The following is a 15,772-nucleotide window of genomic DNA, read 5'->3' on the forward strand; positions in this document are numbered from 1 at the left end:
TAAACTGGTTTACATGCGTGTGTCAGCAAAACTGCAGAGATGCAAATTGGACATTATCCTATTGTACAATATAAACAATACACAGGAGTTTCACGTGCCATTTAATATATAGGCTTTTGGTTTCCATACAGTATGGTGACGTGAAAACGGTACAAAGAAATGAATGGAAGCGATGTCTGTACACAGCAGATATTGCAATACCTTTATTTGACAGACATTAGCTGCACGTACTTATTTTTTCCCCCCACACTGTTTCCATTGACAGTTAACACAAATGCTTGTTCCACAGACAAAGCCAGTGATTAAGTGGATCCGACGCATCTCAATCACACACACAAACACAACATGGACGTACAGGATACAGTTATTATACCAGACAATGAAAGACACGTTGGACCTGATAATGTTACACCCTAAACCAGAGAGCGCTCAGATAAGCAGCGGGAGGGAGTGGAGTCCCAATTAAAATCCTCTTCTCTGTGCAATATCCAACTAGACCTTACCTTAGGCAAAGTAGTCAAGTTACATTGGTAAAGATTTATTGAACGAGAGTCCTTACCCCTTTGTGATATCAGAACTGGTCGGTTCTGTTTTTTTTTGTGATTGTTTTCCCCAATCCCAATACGTGGATGAATGGAAATTCCCATTACTGTGCTATCTAGGAAAACAAGGAGATGTCAATAATATCCAAACAAAGCACTTTATCAGACAGGTAGATTAGGGGCTCCTTGCTCTCCGGAAACATGAATAGGTATCTGGACCCTTTCTGTTCTAGAATCGATTCTCCTGCATGTGTCAACGTCTAGGCACAGATTTAAAAACTGTACCTATAACCCAGAGGGAAGACAATGCAGACTCCCTTCCCATCCCCTCTCTGGCCAGGGGTTCCTCCATACATACACTAGCTCACTCACAACAAGTAGTGCGAAGGAACCAGACAAACACATTCAGAAGAGAACTTTGGTTGTATACAAAACAAAGAACAATAGATTGCTCATAAACAACATCATGGTGATGGTGTGCAGAACCCTGCTCACCTAGTTTAAATGAAATAACTCAAACGATTTAAAATAGGAACAGTAACGCCAGTAATCAGCAACCAAGTTATGACATGGCTTCTACAGGGAGCAACTCAACTCATAGATACACCCACAAGACTGGGGATGGGATCAATTCCTTTTTAAAAGCAATTCCAATTCAATCAGTTCCAACACATCATTGATTAGAACTGCAAGAAGCACTATTCTGTTAAAAAGGAGCTTCTCACAGTGGCAACAAATTACTTAAATTGAAGTCACTGTTTGTTAGTCAATCGAATTGGCTTCAAATGAAAGCAGTTAAACAATTATTACATATCATTCCTTCTAAGGAATTGGAAATAGAATTGAACAGGAACAGGCTTTGCAATATATATTATATAATCGGTTGAATTTCCTCTGAAGCAGTAAGACCCAAGCCCCATTGGTCATGTGATAAGGGCGTTACCAAACTGAATCGCTTGCATCAGTGTCGAGTGACCTACTAGAGATATGCAGACAGGTCAGTGGTTTCAACATGGTGCGATGTTCCCATTAATAACAAGGGACACTTAAAGTTACATATATTTTAGCCACAAATATTTTTATTTATTTATATTTTATTCCACGTAAGAATATTGGAAACCGAGATACAACATTAAGAAAACAAAAACTGACAGCAGCTGCCGACCCATTTGACTTCTTAAATATTTCTTGGTCTGTAATGAGTTTAAGATGCCTGAAACTCATACAAGGAAGAGGTTCACTGAATTAAGTACACTTATTTTCTGGAGCGATCCAATTAAAAAAATGTGTGACCCAATCATCGCAATCCTCATTTCTGAACCCACTATCCTCCATTCCAACAGGAGCCTCAACTCCTCTCCAGCACATAATCAATAAGACTAAAAGCATTAATCAGAGGGGACGGCCTACGTGCTATACTCAAATAACCTGCTGTTCCTGAACGCTCTGTCTGGCTATTACCACCCATCCCTCATCTAATAAAACCTGATAAATTCAACTTCATTTCTACAAGTGATGATCGCATCCATCAATCCATGCTAACGTATTATGGCTTTACAGTCAAAAAAAAGGGTGAAATTTTTTTTTTGTTTTTATTATTATTACACATTCATTTTACTACTGCTTAATCCTCCATCTTTTAAATATTTATTTTTTTACTTTTAAATATGATTTTAATTTGTGCACAGTGCCACCTGGTGGTCAAAATGTTCCAGTTTCCTTGAGAACGCTTAATATTCCCTTCCCTAAAATCATGGGCATTGCACGGGGGCAGACTCAGAGAAGACAAAGGACTGCAGTACTGGGTAACGAGCAAGGCTTTGGTTACTGAAGCTTCTTTAAAAACTTTCCACTTATATCACAGGCTCCGAAATGACATTTCGCAAAGCAGCTTGACATTTTGTGAACAGTAGTACACATGGCTTTGTCACTTCTATAAAGAAGGCAGAACATCTCTCATACTGCGAGTATTAAACACACTTCTAATCCATTGACCTGAACATGATTAAACTGTACAGGGGTTCATCTGACCAACCTATCCTCTGCTGGGATAAGACACAGCTAAATTCTATTGTATAGCTTTTTACAGCACTGGGGAAAACACCCCCAACCTCTATGTTTTAGGGGTAAACCACAAGATAGGTGGGTTGATGCAATACTCAGTTAAAATGCAAATGGAGCTGTGGTTTATCCCTGCAGGGTAGAACCACCTAGACCTCCATTCCCTTTGAGCACTGTGCTGCCCTAAAGGAATGGTTTGTAATACATTTCTCCATGCAGAGTCACTCACTTCACTACCTTCTACCACTTGGCTAACCCGTGCCCAGCACAGGTTTGTACTTAACCCTTCAGAACGACCAATCACAAAAACACAACAAACTAATAAAATATTTCTTTCAAGGCAAAACCTTTCAGCAACCTAGACATACTTCGATGCAAATCCCAGGTGCATACTCTAAAGAGTGCCGTTGTTACCGAGTCCTGCATGGTTAGGTTCATACTGCATTTTTATATGAAAATCAACACATTTATTTCATTTTTATTTTGTGTGTGTGTGCTCAAAGCAAACTGCTTTCAGCACACATCCTAGAGCATCTTACGTTAAGTTTAAATGGGGTAGAACTTTGTGGCAGACTAGAAAACAATAAAGCATGCGAACCTTGAGCATGACAAGAACTAGCATGTTCTACGAACACAGTGGCCATTCTGACCAGGATTTACAGAACGACAGCACAAGATTGTCACGCTTTAACAAAGCCAATGCTGCACACATTCAGAAAATAAAAATGACAAAAGGCAATGTATATATTTAGAGAGAGGATAACTCTGCAAAATACATTAGGGTCTAGATCAACTCCAGACAGGCAATTTACAGCTTGGATTAAATATTCTGTGCAATTTGATACAAAATAAATCAATGCACTTATTCAGTGTGTGTCCTATGCATCTATTTTACCAGACTGTTCTACAGTATTTACAATTAGTAACTCGTAACCTTTTTACTTTCACCAATACTTTACATGGATAAAAAATAACTGCCCCTGCTAAACGTAGAGACATCAATGTTGAGTCATGCAAAGCAATCAAAAATTCAAGTAATAATGTCTTAAAGTGAATAATAGTGCAAATAAAATGAACATATTTTAAAGAACTAGATTTGGTATTTCCAAAATAATATATATATATATATATATATATATATATATATTTTTTTTTAAATTAGGGGCTTTACTTATTAAATAGACATTTGATTTTAATTAAGGACAAGCCCAAATACACAAAAGGAAACTCAAATGGCTGCAATAGAGAAAGCTCATTTCAGGTTGAAAATTGCAGATGTGAGCAGCGAGCAACAGCAGAGCCAGAGCCTGAGAGAAATAAAAAGGCTTCTTGGAATCCCATTCCAGTGGTTTATTCTTTCCAGAGACCAAACATGGGCTTTGCATTTTATAAAGATACATTTCTGGGTTTTCAACGGAGCGGTGTGTGCACATGGATTTATTTTTCTCCTAATTTTTTATATTTACATATTGCACATAAAATATATCTATATACAGAATGCATCCATGACTGGTTTCATTGACTCTGATCAGGACTAATCATGCTACTTATGGTAGTCCAGGATTAGTGCTAAATCAGGGTCTGTGAAACTGGATGATAGTGTATTAAACAGTAAATACACACAATTCAAACAGATTCCTAGAGATATATATGCTTTTTTCACATCTGAAGGCTAAAAGGTCTTCAGATTTCAGTTGTAACTGAAGGCTCTGCCTCCACATGTTGCTCACCGCTTTATTATAAACCCAAGTGACAGCTGACCCCCCCCCCATGGTACAGCAGAAGCTACAATCAGTGTCTAAACAATGCATGCTGTGAGAGCGGGTGTCTCAGTGCAATGCTGGAGGAGGTGGGAGTCGGTGATCAGATCAGATCTGGGTACCCCCGTTAATGGGGCGGCCGCCGCTGATCTTGCGGATGGAGTGCAGGGCCACGGTGCAGCAGCCGCGCAGCAGAGAGCTGATATTGTAGACCGGCTGGCCCTCCCGACGCGGCCCACGGCACAGCCAGGCCACGGTGGGCACCACAGGCACCGCAACGGCCAGCAGGTCCACCAAAAAGTGGCGGCTCCAGTAGCTCTTCTGGATGCTCATTTCTGCTGAGGCTTCACTGTTCTCCCCCTCCTCTTCACCTTCATCACCCACTACTTCCACCATCTCCAGGATGTCAATGGTAGTCTGTTGCCCCCTGGCACTTGTGGGCTGCTGCACTGTAGGCTCAGCGATGGCCCCTTCAATACCAGTCACTGCAATTACTGCGTTGGGGTTACTGGGAGCCAGGTCCACCGCACAGGGATAGTGGTGGTCGAAATGAACCAGGTCCATGTCCTTGGCTTCGGAGATCCAAGCGGAGGTGGGGCTGCAGGCCTGAGACTTCATCACCTTCTCCATGATGGTGTCCAGGTCGGGGTTGTACTGGGTGAAGTCCGTCTGGATGGCTTGCTCCTTCATCTCCTGGAAGAGCTGGTGGTTATTGCTGCTGCTGCCCATCTCCATGCTGCTCAGGCAGCTCGCCAGCTTCTCGTAGGTGGAGCTATGGGGGAGCCTGGAGCCGGCAGTGTAGGTGGTCAGCAGGGAGACATCCTCAGATAAGAAGCCTGGCTCTTGGAGCTCTGTCCTGCTGTTGCCGCTCTCTCCACCGACAAAGCCGCTATCCATGGTCTCCTCCGCCGAAAAGCTGGGAGTGTCAGTGGCCTTCTCCGCACCTGCTTGGTCGCTCAACTTGGTGTAGGTGGAGCTGCGGGTAAGGGATCGGGCCGGGGACCCCCCTGCGGACTCCAGGGTCAAGCCTCCTGCCCCCTCCTCCCTGGGGGAGTCGTTCTGTGCCAGCTCCATGCTGTGCAGCAGGGTCTCCAGCTTCTTGTTCTGGCTGTTGATTTCCACAAAGTACTCGTGGATGCCCTGGTCCTTGTCAGTGAGGTTGCTCCGGACGTTGTCAATCACCTGCTTCAGCTGCTTGATCTCCTTGCGGGCCTCCTTGAGCGCCATCTGCGCCTCCACGCGGTGGCACTCCTCCTCGATCCAGTCCTCTTGCATCCGGGACAGCTGCGTCTTCAGGTCCTCGATCTCCGAGTCCCTGCAGACAGACCGAGGCAGTCAAAGAACGGAGCGCCAGCATCTACAGGATCGAAACCTACAGCTATGACCAAACGTTTTGCATCACGCTATAGAATGAACTCATTTTGCTTCATAAAGTCAAATGAAACCTGCCAAATAATGTTACATTAAGATATTGAATTACATACAGCTTTGTAGTTTTCCATATACTGGTAAACATTAACAAAATGCGACATTTTTGAAATCTAACATGAAATACTGTGCTATTATATTTTCCGGTAGACACTTGCGATATCATTTTGTAGTTTTGGACTACAAGTCCTTCAGCTTTTTCCATCCAGCTGAAGATATATATTTATTATTTCTCAATCCTACAATTCTAGGTGATGCTAAGCTTTTGGTCATACCTGTAGAATGATCATAGAGCAAATACACACACAAAAATAAAAATACACTACCAACACCCTCACCTCTCCTGCGCTTTGTCCATGGTCTCTTTCAGCGTGGCTCTCAGATGCCGAATGCAGACCTCCTTCTGCTGCAGAGGGGTCAGGTACTGCTCTGGGGTGGGAGGCTTGATCCCATGATTATCGCTGCATGACGCATACTTGATGTGCCGTCTGGGTATACCAGCAAGGACAAGCAAAGAAATTCATTACTTAAAACAAACAAACATCCCCGGTGCCTGGTCTAGGCTTGATCTGTAACAAGGTTTACTCCCCTTTAGTTGCACAAACCTACACTGCATTATTTATACACGCTTCACATTTTTAAATACAGGTGGAAGGAATCTTAACTTGAACCAGAAACATTTCTGAGCAAATTAACATAACTGGAAAGAATGAGGATACACCATCCATGGTTCCGATTTGGAATTTTGAAACACATTACAGTTAACCCTTCATGCGGTGCATCCCAATTGTGCATGACAGTGCTTACGTGAACACTGGTCTCGTTATAGTGCTACAGTATCCGATTCTCGTTTTCTGCAGTGTGCTGTGCATTACCTGGTGGTGGGGCTGCCGTCGCTGCCCTTGCAGGATCCTGAATTGCTACTGCTGCTCAGGGAGGAGGTACAGTTGGCGTCCCGGATCCCTGGACTGACCGGAAGAGACTGCCGCCTGCAAGGGGCGGGAAGAGGGGCGTCGTCAGAGCCTACTGCTCCCAGAATAACCAGGACTTCGAGCAACACAATGGGAATTATTGAGGGAACGCATACAGAGAAATGTAAAAAAAAAATACAATGAAAGCATCTCCGCCAGCTTGTTTTAATCTCAGTTATAAATGATTACCTTGCTCTGCTGGGTCTATTATTAGACATATTCTATTAACTAAAGTGATTAATAAAACACTGAAAATGAATCCTTATATGAGATCTTTAAAAATTCAACACCCTCCATCCTTCACTAGAACATAAGTCAATGCTTTCTACTTCATGGGCTCACATTCTCAAAGCATTAATCACCACTTCAGTCACTTCGTTAATGATATATAACCCAGGTATAATCAGAGCTGTATTCGTGGCACAATGGTGCATAGGTTTTGTTTCGCGTGTTGGTCTCTTTGCAGCAATACCCTTTCCCATTATATTGTCAAAGTACCTTGTTTCCACAGCACAGCACACATACTGAATTAAATTATTTTACAGATTATCGGCAAAGATGACTGGGCTTGAACATTTTGTTTCATTCGGATGGGAAAGGGTCCATGCCAATTCATAAACATGGAAAAGCAACAGATACAATGGATGAAACATACAGCAGCAGCCATTCTCTGGCAGAGATCCACTGCAGCGCACACAAATCCGCAAAATAAGTGAAGTGGTATAGACGAGTCTTCACTGTATATTCTGTATTGTCCGTGTGCAGAGGGGGCAGTGGTAGGGTGTGTAGGGCAGACCGCGTGCAGAGGGGGCACTGGTGGGATGTGCGTGTATAGTGTTGATGCAGCTCTGAGATGAGAGAGATGCGTGCCAGTGTAAGAGAATGGTAAAAGATACAATAAATCTCACGCTGAAGGGGAAGACAACATTTGTTGCAAGCGGCGTTTCGGTTGCAGAGCCTTCAGAGGGTTGAATCTGAGGAGAAAAAAAAGAGATAAAAACGGCTAGCTGGCATCTTTCACTCTTCACGCCATTTAAAACAGAATTACATTTAAAATCATCTTCCCCTCCACAAGAGTTATTGTTTCTTAGTCCTTTTGTTTTGAGCTCTTTTTGCAGCAGTATATTCAGAGGAACTGCAAGCAAGCAGCTTTTAACGTCTGTATTCTGCAAAGAAGGCACAGTGCCATTTCCAAATTGAAAAGGTAGCTCTTTTTGAGTGTAGCCGATTAGCTTTGGATTTTAGACTTAAGCTAAATGGGCAATAGTAGGATCAACTGAATCCTCAAGCTGCTGACTCCAGTGGATTTACACTAGTGTACCATCTTCCGCAAGCAGACTTTCTGGCTAAAATTACTTCTCCTTTAAAGCCACCTTTTCATGCGCTTCAACAGCAGCACCTGGTGGTTGAATATTGTAACGCTTTATTATTTGCAATGTTACACACAGCCCCTATTAAACGTATGAAAGCCAGCTGAATGCAATGGTGCCCTGACGGTAAGAGACAGGGTGAAGAGGGAGGAGTTGCATCTTCACATGATGACAGGATTACAAGGAGCGTTTTCACATGGCCGCTTGCTACCTGCGGGATCCAGTGGAAGTCCTCCTGCTCGCTGGGGCAGACATGGAGACAGGCGCTGTCACAGACTGCAGGGGCTGCTCTTCAGTATCTCAGCCTGCAAGGAAACAGAAACAGACGGCCGCCTCTTAGTGCACTCATCAGCGTAACCCATCCTGAACAACACCGCCGTCAGCCCAATGGGCTCGCTTACTGCACCTCGGGGCAGTTTGTAGTTTTGTAAAGTGTGGCTGCATCTTTGTGCTCTGTAGTTCAGATTACACAATACAGTAGTTTCTTTTTATATTTGTTAGCCAGGCATGCCTGTGACAGCACTGGTTTACAGAGCAAGATGCTCAAAAAACAACATTTTGATGGCTTTTAAAGTGACATTATCATTTTAGTCAAGTTTTCTTATAATCCCCTCAGTTCCTTGTAAAATGGTGCTGTACTTAAATAAATAATACAATGAAGTGAACAGGTTACAAGGAATGACAAGATAAGATCCCACAGAAATGCACTAACTTTTTATACTGTGCACACAATGAACAAGTAAAGAAAGACCAGCCCCAGGTTTCAGGTTAGCAAGCCTGCTGCTCACAGCATAGAACAGTGTTGTATGATTGTATCATTTCCAAAAGAATGCAAGATTAATTAAACATCTATATAAAAACCACACAACAAATAATAAGGAATGATGTAAGCAAACAAGTCAGGCGAGTGTCTATGAATCTTTGGATGCGAGGATCTACTGCTGCATTACTGACTCATCATTCACGAGGCTGCAAAAAGTATAAAAATAAAAATATATTTTGCAGCGATGCCTCTGTTGCCTCTGTCATGTACATCAACAGCAAATCTTGTTGGGAAAATGGAAGTAGAAGAAAGACCAAACATAATAAATCACTTAATTAAATGACGTCAGTACTAAGATACAGCACTGTAGTCATTGTGGACTGCATCCATGTTACATAGGAAAGCACCTGCTCATGTATAGTTCAATCAAAATCAGATAAACTGTTCAAGATATACCAATTTCCAGCGCAACTGGACAACAAGTAGGGTCAAATGCAACTTCGGCATACATGCATATATACATCCATCCATCCATCTCCACCAATTAAGATACCTCATCTAGTCAGAATTATAACCCCAAAGCGCTCTGCAAAATCATGTAGCTGCTCTACATCATCCACCCTCCACAATGGCAGCACATAAAACAACATCTGCAAAGAAGTACTGGTGTCAAGTGGGATAAGCATACTGTACGTAAACTTGGAATCAAATAGGTAGACCACCCCAACATCAAAATCACCCAGGATGCGGACGGAAAGTCCAAACACATACACAACTATTGGCTACTACAATATAGCTTACACTGAATTTATAGGGCAGTGCTGTGCAATGCAGGAGAGACCATTACAGCTGCAATTGCCAGCAAACATTAAATACAGCAAGTACAAGCCCAAGGAGAGGTGAAAGGTCTTCAACTCATATTCATATTGAGTTTTGGTATTCCAGTGTCTACAGGTGTCATCCGAAACAAACAGCAGCACTTGGGGGACAATGCATGTTATTGGTATGCAGGCAAGGCAAGGGGGATACTGCTTTTGCAATATTAAAACATGAACCTGTGCTGCAGTAGAGCTGCCAAGCAACACTGTAATAGGAGAGCTTCCCTGATTAACACTGAGAAACACTTTATAAAAACACATTACAATGAAATGCAAGCTAGTTCTGTTTCCATTGCAGGCAGCACCTTTGATGCCATAGAAACAATCGGAGCGATAGCATGACAGCAAAAGGCAAATATGCACGTAGCTAAATCATTCTCCAGTTTAGGACGTTTGTGTTGCACATACTACAGTATCAATGTACACAACCGATATAAATCCATCAATTAAGATCACACACGTTAAATGCATTACATTATTGATTGCATGAAACACTGTTCTTCAAGTCACACATTATAGTGAATCTGGATCGATCAGAACGCTACCACTGTGAAAATACTGCAGACAAAAAAAACAAACAAAGAAGGCAAGATGCAATGCAAGTAAATACTCCACGCAGACCTTTTTACAGAATAACAGAACCTGTTTTGTGCATGCTTGGTCCCACAGAGTCAAGGCTTGGATCGGCTCCAGACTGCTCGCTATCTTTAAAGTTCCCATCGGCGGTTTGTCCTTAACTAATCCTTCACCACCATTCCTCCGGCTGCACACAGGAAACGGTCCTCCCCTTACTGCAGCACGCAGGCAGTCGTAATGCAGTTTCACCTAAATGACACTGAACTGCCAGCACTCTGTAGCTGCCTGGGCTTGAGCACCAGGTGACATTGATAAACAGGACTGTCTTTTATTCTTCAGCAAGAGACATGAGCAAGCGGGCAGGCAGGCAGCTGTTTCAAAGACTACTCTAATTTACAGGGCAATAAAAAATAATATATGGGAGCTGATCTATGGAGCAGCATCAATCTGAGGTGAATATACAAACACAACATCATAGTAAGCATAAAGCTAGCGTAGCAATGATTTATCATGAACTTCCTCCACAGTGCACTCTGTTACAATACACAGGCTTGTTTGTTCAGCAGAACGGCCCCAACGGCCCCCCCCACCCCAAGGAAGTGGATGCTAGCAGAGGCAGGCAATGACAGGAGTGGGGTTGTCACTGTAATCTAGACAATAATGTAAACTAAGGGTAATGTACTCCTTGAACAACCTTCAGTGTGTATAGCCCTTGTCAAATATATAATAATAATAATAATAATAATAATCATCAGTATAGAGCAGAAGGCCAGTATTATCAAGGTACTTACTATAATGTTTAATTTGAAGCATTATTTGTGAAAAACGATTTTAATATCTCCAACAGTAAAAGACACAGTAATTAATAGTAGATGGAGTTTCACCTGCACAGAAACACAGCATCTTCACCCCTTAGAATAAAGTTGAGCTTGAGTATTACAGAGTGCACCAGCTTGGGGCCCCAAATGCAATCCCCTTACACAACAGGGAGAGAGTAATGTGAATAATGAGTCCCCATCGGAAAGACTAAATGTCTGAATAAACACACCAAGCAAGGCCTGTGCTGTTCACAACAGTTTTGTCCCAATTTCTTGCAGACCTGCAGCTCCAGTATAAACCAGCAGGAGGATGACTCATAGTCACAAGTCAGAGGACCTACTCTGAAAAGCACCAGATAATACTCAAGCTGTTTCAATAGGACACACGCAGACTGCAGAAGCTGAACAGTAATTACTTTTAAAATAACTAACTAACTAACTGAATAAATAAAACAAACAACATGAATGGCCCGGTTACTTCATTCCAAGTTGGAAAAACACAATTCTCTTGCTTTTCATCATCTACCACGACAAGCAATTGGTAGCGTGTGATACAGTATATATTATTATGCTATATGTGTTGCGGAAGAAACATGCAACTTGAACTAGCAGTGCTCTGAAAGAACAGGAGGTTCTATAAAGTGCCAGATAATTGACAGGCATGCCTCTTCCACTCTCTAGAAGAAGCAGCTCAGCATTTTATCAATGGCCGAAGTATTTTAGGAAATGGATGCATTTACTTAATGCATCCGTTAGTGCTTAGTAGCTTTCAATTTGCAGATGTCAGACTGACACGGCATCTTTTTAACTTGCTCTGGAAGACATGTGAAAATTAAAAAGCAGAGAAATGAAGAAGCCTGAATGACACAATTCTGAACTGATATGCGCTGGCTATTTGGTGGCAGGGCTTGGAGTGTTTACGGCATGTAGCCATTTTTCAATCTCTTCTGAATCTGAATCTAAACAGCGGACAGTGCTTGGTAATTTTCTCCCAATGTTACGCTATCCCCAGTATGATGTCACAATAGCTCCCAACCCTAGCCTTGCTAATATTACCACTTGTCAAAACAGGAAATCTTGAAATAAAAAAATAAACTGGCTGAACATTTGAAAAAATAATAAATTGTAGGCTCTACAAGTATACCACTAAATCTTTACCATGTGACCAACACTGACCTAAAAAAAAAAGAAAAGGAATGTGCAGTTAAATCACTCTCAAGTCCACCCAGTAAAATGGTCTTAAAAACAATGCTGGTCCCAGTAGAGGAGAAGGTCATTGTATTTATCCACAGTTTAAAAAAAACACATTTCTAATGCAGCTCAATGTCTAGGCCCCTTTGAAAACCAATTTAAAATAAACACAGATATGAAAGCAACCGCCCCTCCTTTAGCCGACCTGAGGAACCCGTCCGCATCAACACCAGGTAACTGGGTCACGGGTACCCAAGGCATTCACCAATAAATACAGCTTAATGAAGTGAGCACAAGAGACTGAACCTACTGGTCCTGTCTGAAAAGACCACCACTCCATCAGCATCATTGCCAGACAACAAAGCAAACGCTCGACTAGTGAGACTAATTTACTTCATTTACGTCCACTTTACTCGCCCTACCCTCGTGAGATACAAATGATTTCTTTGTTTCTCAATCTGCAATCATGCCAGAGCTTTTTTGCAAAGGCCCCCGCCAGTTCCAGGAAGTATGGTTTAGCAGCCCCCCCCCCCCCCCCCCCACCTAATTCTTCTTAGTAGCAACACCAACTGTTCATGACAGGGTTTGTTTCCATGGAAACAGAGTCCGCCTTGAATACGAATGAATCATAACACTTGATGCATAGAGATATGATGATTGTGCAAGTTGTTTTTGTACAGGATTTAACTTCAAAACAAAAGACATGTGTATTCTTGATGTATAGGGTTTGTTATCATCATAGTTTTAGTGTTCAAGATTTATTTTCAAATAAAACTGGGTTTGCGGATCACTTAGGAGCTACATTAAAAGCATCCTTTCCCTGCAAACTTCCACACCAACATCTAGAAAGGGTGCTCCATGCCCGAGCTGTCTCCCAACAGCCTGAAAAACACTCAACTAATGCAGCATTACTACCGAGAAAGAAAAGCTGCTACAAGATAAAAATAACAAAGCCAGTCAAGTAGATTAACATCTTTACCAAAAATAAAGGGAAATGCATCAGAAAAAAATACAAAGCATTAAACTGAGCAAACCCAGACCTCTTTCTTAACCTACTGCTGTCACACAGCATCCTAAAGTATTTACATACAGGGCCACTTCGAAATCAGCTGGCCATTTGGCACTGATGCTTTGGAGAAAAAACACTGAGCACATGGCAGTAGTGACACTTGGCAGGCAGAGACACCAGACGACTTCCCAGGACTACCAGCACTGATCATAAAGGGCTCTGTAACCGACCCAAGGGTATTTGCATTGAAGTATAATTAAAGGTATCCTGACCGATTTCCCCAATTAACCCCGCCCGTTTATAAACATTCATTGCGCCCAAGGTGTAGGAGACTTATTACTTCTTCAATCTACAGCTTCCTTCAGCACTAAGTGAAGCAGAGCAGCTAGCTAGCAGGCAATGTGTGAAGTGCCAATCTGGACCTGTCCTCCTCCCTTTCACAGCGACAGCGTTCCTTTACTGTCTGCCAGGCCTGCGTTCACACAACTGCCGCTTTTCTACTGCCTGCAAAACGAATGAAACAGGACTACAGGCTCTTAAACAATCGCCTCAGCCCTGGGCATTACAAGGAGGTAATGCTGGTGGAGTGTTGAACTGGATTACAGTTCAGCAGCCAGCAGTCAGGCAGCATTCCACTCCAGGCAACTATATGACAACATTCCAGTGCAAGCAGCACTACACAAGTGCGTTAATTAAAGGAGGAACCTATTAGAAATACAGCACTCACTTGTTCTTCCTTATTAGTTGTGAGAGTGTTTCATGGATGCACAAACAGCCTTGAATACTTTTTACCTGCATTACTGTTTGGCTGGAATCGGACACACTCAGCACATGTCTACATTCAGTTTACTACTTGTGCACGTTTACAAACATTTGTACAATAAATAAACACATACAAATAATACAAATGTGGACTTATTTATTGTTGTGGTGTTGCACACAAAATGGGGCACAACATGCATTAAAAAAGAAAAAAAAAAAGATGTACTATGCACTACGCACAACGTCTTGCACATAAAGACATATTTAAGGCTATGCTATAACCTTTGAGGCCTACTGCAGGATTCAGCAGCACGCTACATTTCAATGAAGACCCGCTTCAGCCAGTCACACCTATTCGGCCTGTGTGTACCTTTAGACCAGCATGCGCTAAAAACGGTACAGTACTCTACAATAATCCTCGGCGTGCAGTGCGCTATTGTTATGCAACGTAAAGGTAGCTCACCTGGATCCTGAAGGAGTCTTTAAAAAAAGAAACCAGTGCGGCGATTGCACGGATAGAGAGCTTCCAATTCCAAATTAAAGTAAACCGTGTTAATTAGTTTTAATCCCGGTAATATACTGGGTGAAAACAACAAAATAATCGTTTTTCTACTGTGTCGAGAACGTTCTTTGAAAATAAAAAGCAACGCACGGATACATGTCACTACAAAACCGAACTCATACCAAAAAAAACAAATCTAAATGTTCTTATAATACTGCACGAATAGTTATTTTAAACCGTGTTTTCATTACAGTTTGCACATATGTGAATTGAATTGGTAAATATTGCTTTCGGAATATGTGCAGACGCGAGAGAGCTCACCTGAGAATTCCAAGCCCTGCGCTCCTCGTCACATTCACGAGCACGTCTGCGCTTGATGCAGCACCACTGCAGTATGCAAGGGGCTGTGAACACAGCAACCACTGCTTCTTAACAAGATAAACAGGAAAGGGCAACACACATCTGCACAAACGTCAAGGCACGAATAAAGTAACACCCTAGCCTACTGCAATTTTCATGCAATATTAAATGATTCAATTCATGCAGTTTCTGGCCCTGATTTGTATTAGCCAAGTGTGATTATAACATCTGACTGACTGGCTGCGGCAGTGTAACACGATAGATGTCCTTCACCGGTATGTATCATACAAACAATATGACTGCATAATAACACGCATGCAGGCTTTACCTGTTTAGGTTTCCATTCTATTGCCTCATTGTGTCTGTGATTGGTGTTCCCCCAAGGTATATCAATTCACCAGTACTTTTCTAATACATTACAGCCAGAGTGGGAAGGATGTAGGAGGTGTGTAAGAGACTCAGCCAAGCGCTCCAGATAGCCGCAGCTGCGTAGTTTCAGAGCCTCTTAAAGAGATACAACCGAAATAAACTAAATATATTTATAAAATATAACTGGTGTTTTTCAGTATTTGCACTCTGCATTGAAGCATTAGAAGAAGAAAAAAAAGGAAAATCAATGTTCCTTGACCTTACCTGATTTCATTATGATACGCTGATCAAAGGATGGTACTGCTATTCACCTATTATTTACACGTCATCATTGCTGCCAGTCCTGGATTGGCTATATCTGTCTGTATCCTTCTTTCTACAGCAAGATGCGGTGCTTTATCCTCGTGCTGTC

The 15,772-nt window shown here is 42.2% G+C and overlaps 1 protein-coding gene across 5 annotated transcripts; it reads right to left on the reverse strand.

Moving 5' to 3' along the window:
• Positions 1–190: 190 nt before the first annotated feature.
• Positions 191–15,527, reverse strand: LOC117434405 (syntaphilin-like). 5 transcript variants are annotated; one of them, XM_034056937.3, is made up of 7 exons: positions 15,320–15,524; positions 14,953–15,035; positions 8,344–8,437; positions 7,671–7,736; positions 6,667–6,780; positions 6,130–6,279; positions 191–5,678 (listed from the first exon to the last, which is right to left on the reverse strand). In XM_034056937.3, the coding sequence occupies exons 3-7, from the start codon at positions 8,385–8,387 to the stop codon at positions 4,472–4,474; spliced, it is 1,581 nt and encodes a 526-aa protein (XP_033912828.3). In that variant the 5' UTR covers positions 8,388–8,437; positions 14,953–15,035; positions 15,320–15,524; the 3' UTR covers positions 191–4,471. The 5 variants fall into 5 exon arrangements, with proteins under 5 accessions (XP_033912828.3, XP_058859929.1, XP_058859928.1 ...); XM_059003946.1 differs by lacking the exon at positions 7,671–7,736 and having other exon boundaries at positions 15,320–15,526; XM_059003945.1 differs by lacking the exon at positions 14,953–15,035 and having other exon boundaries at positions 15,320–15,525.
• Positions 15,528–15,772: the final 245 nt, after the last annotated feature.

This window comes from Acipenser ruthenus, chromosome 29, assembly GCF_902713425.1.
Source record: "Acipenser ruthenus chromosome 29, fAciRut3.2 maternal haplotype, whole genome shotgun sequence".
NCBI classification, from domain to species: Eukaryota; Metazoa; Chordata; class Actinopteri; order Acipenseriformes; family Acipenseridae; genus Acipenser; species Acipenser ruthenus.

What these genes read in the sequence shown, in the direction of transcription:
- LOC117434405 (XM_059003945.1), bottom strand. Translation starts at nt 8,387, where the DNA reads ATGTCTGCCCCAGCGAGCAGGAGGACTTCCACTGGATCCCGCAG. An exon ending in ACTTCCACTGGATCCCGCAG is followed by an intron (nt 7,737 to 8,343) that starts GTAGCAAGCGGC and finishes TTTTCTCCTCAG; the next exon opens with ATTCAACCCTCTGAAGGCTC. An exon ending in ATGTTGTCTTCCCCTTCAGC is followed by an intron (nt 6,781 to 7,670) that starts GTGAGATTTATT and finishes CGCCCCTTGCAG; the next exon opens with GCGGCAGTCTCTTCCGGTCA.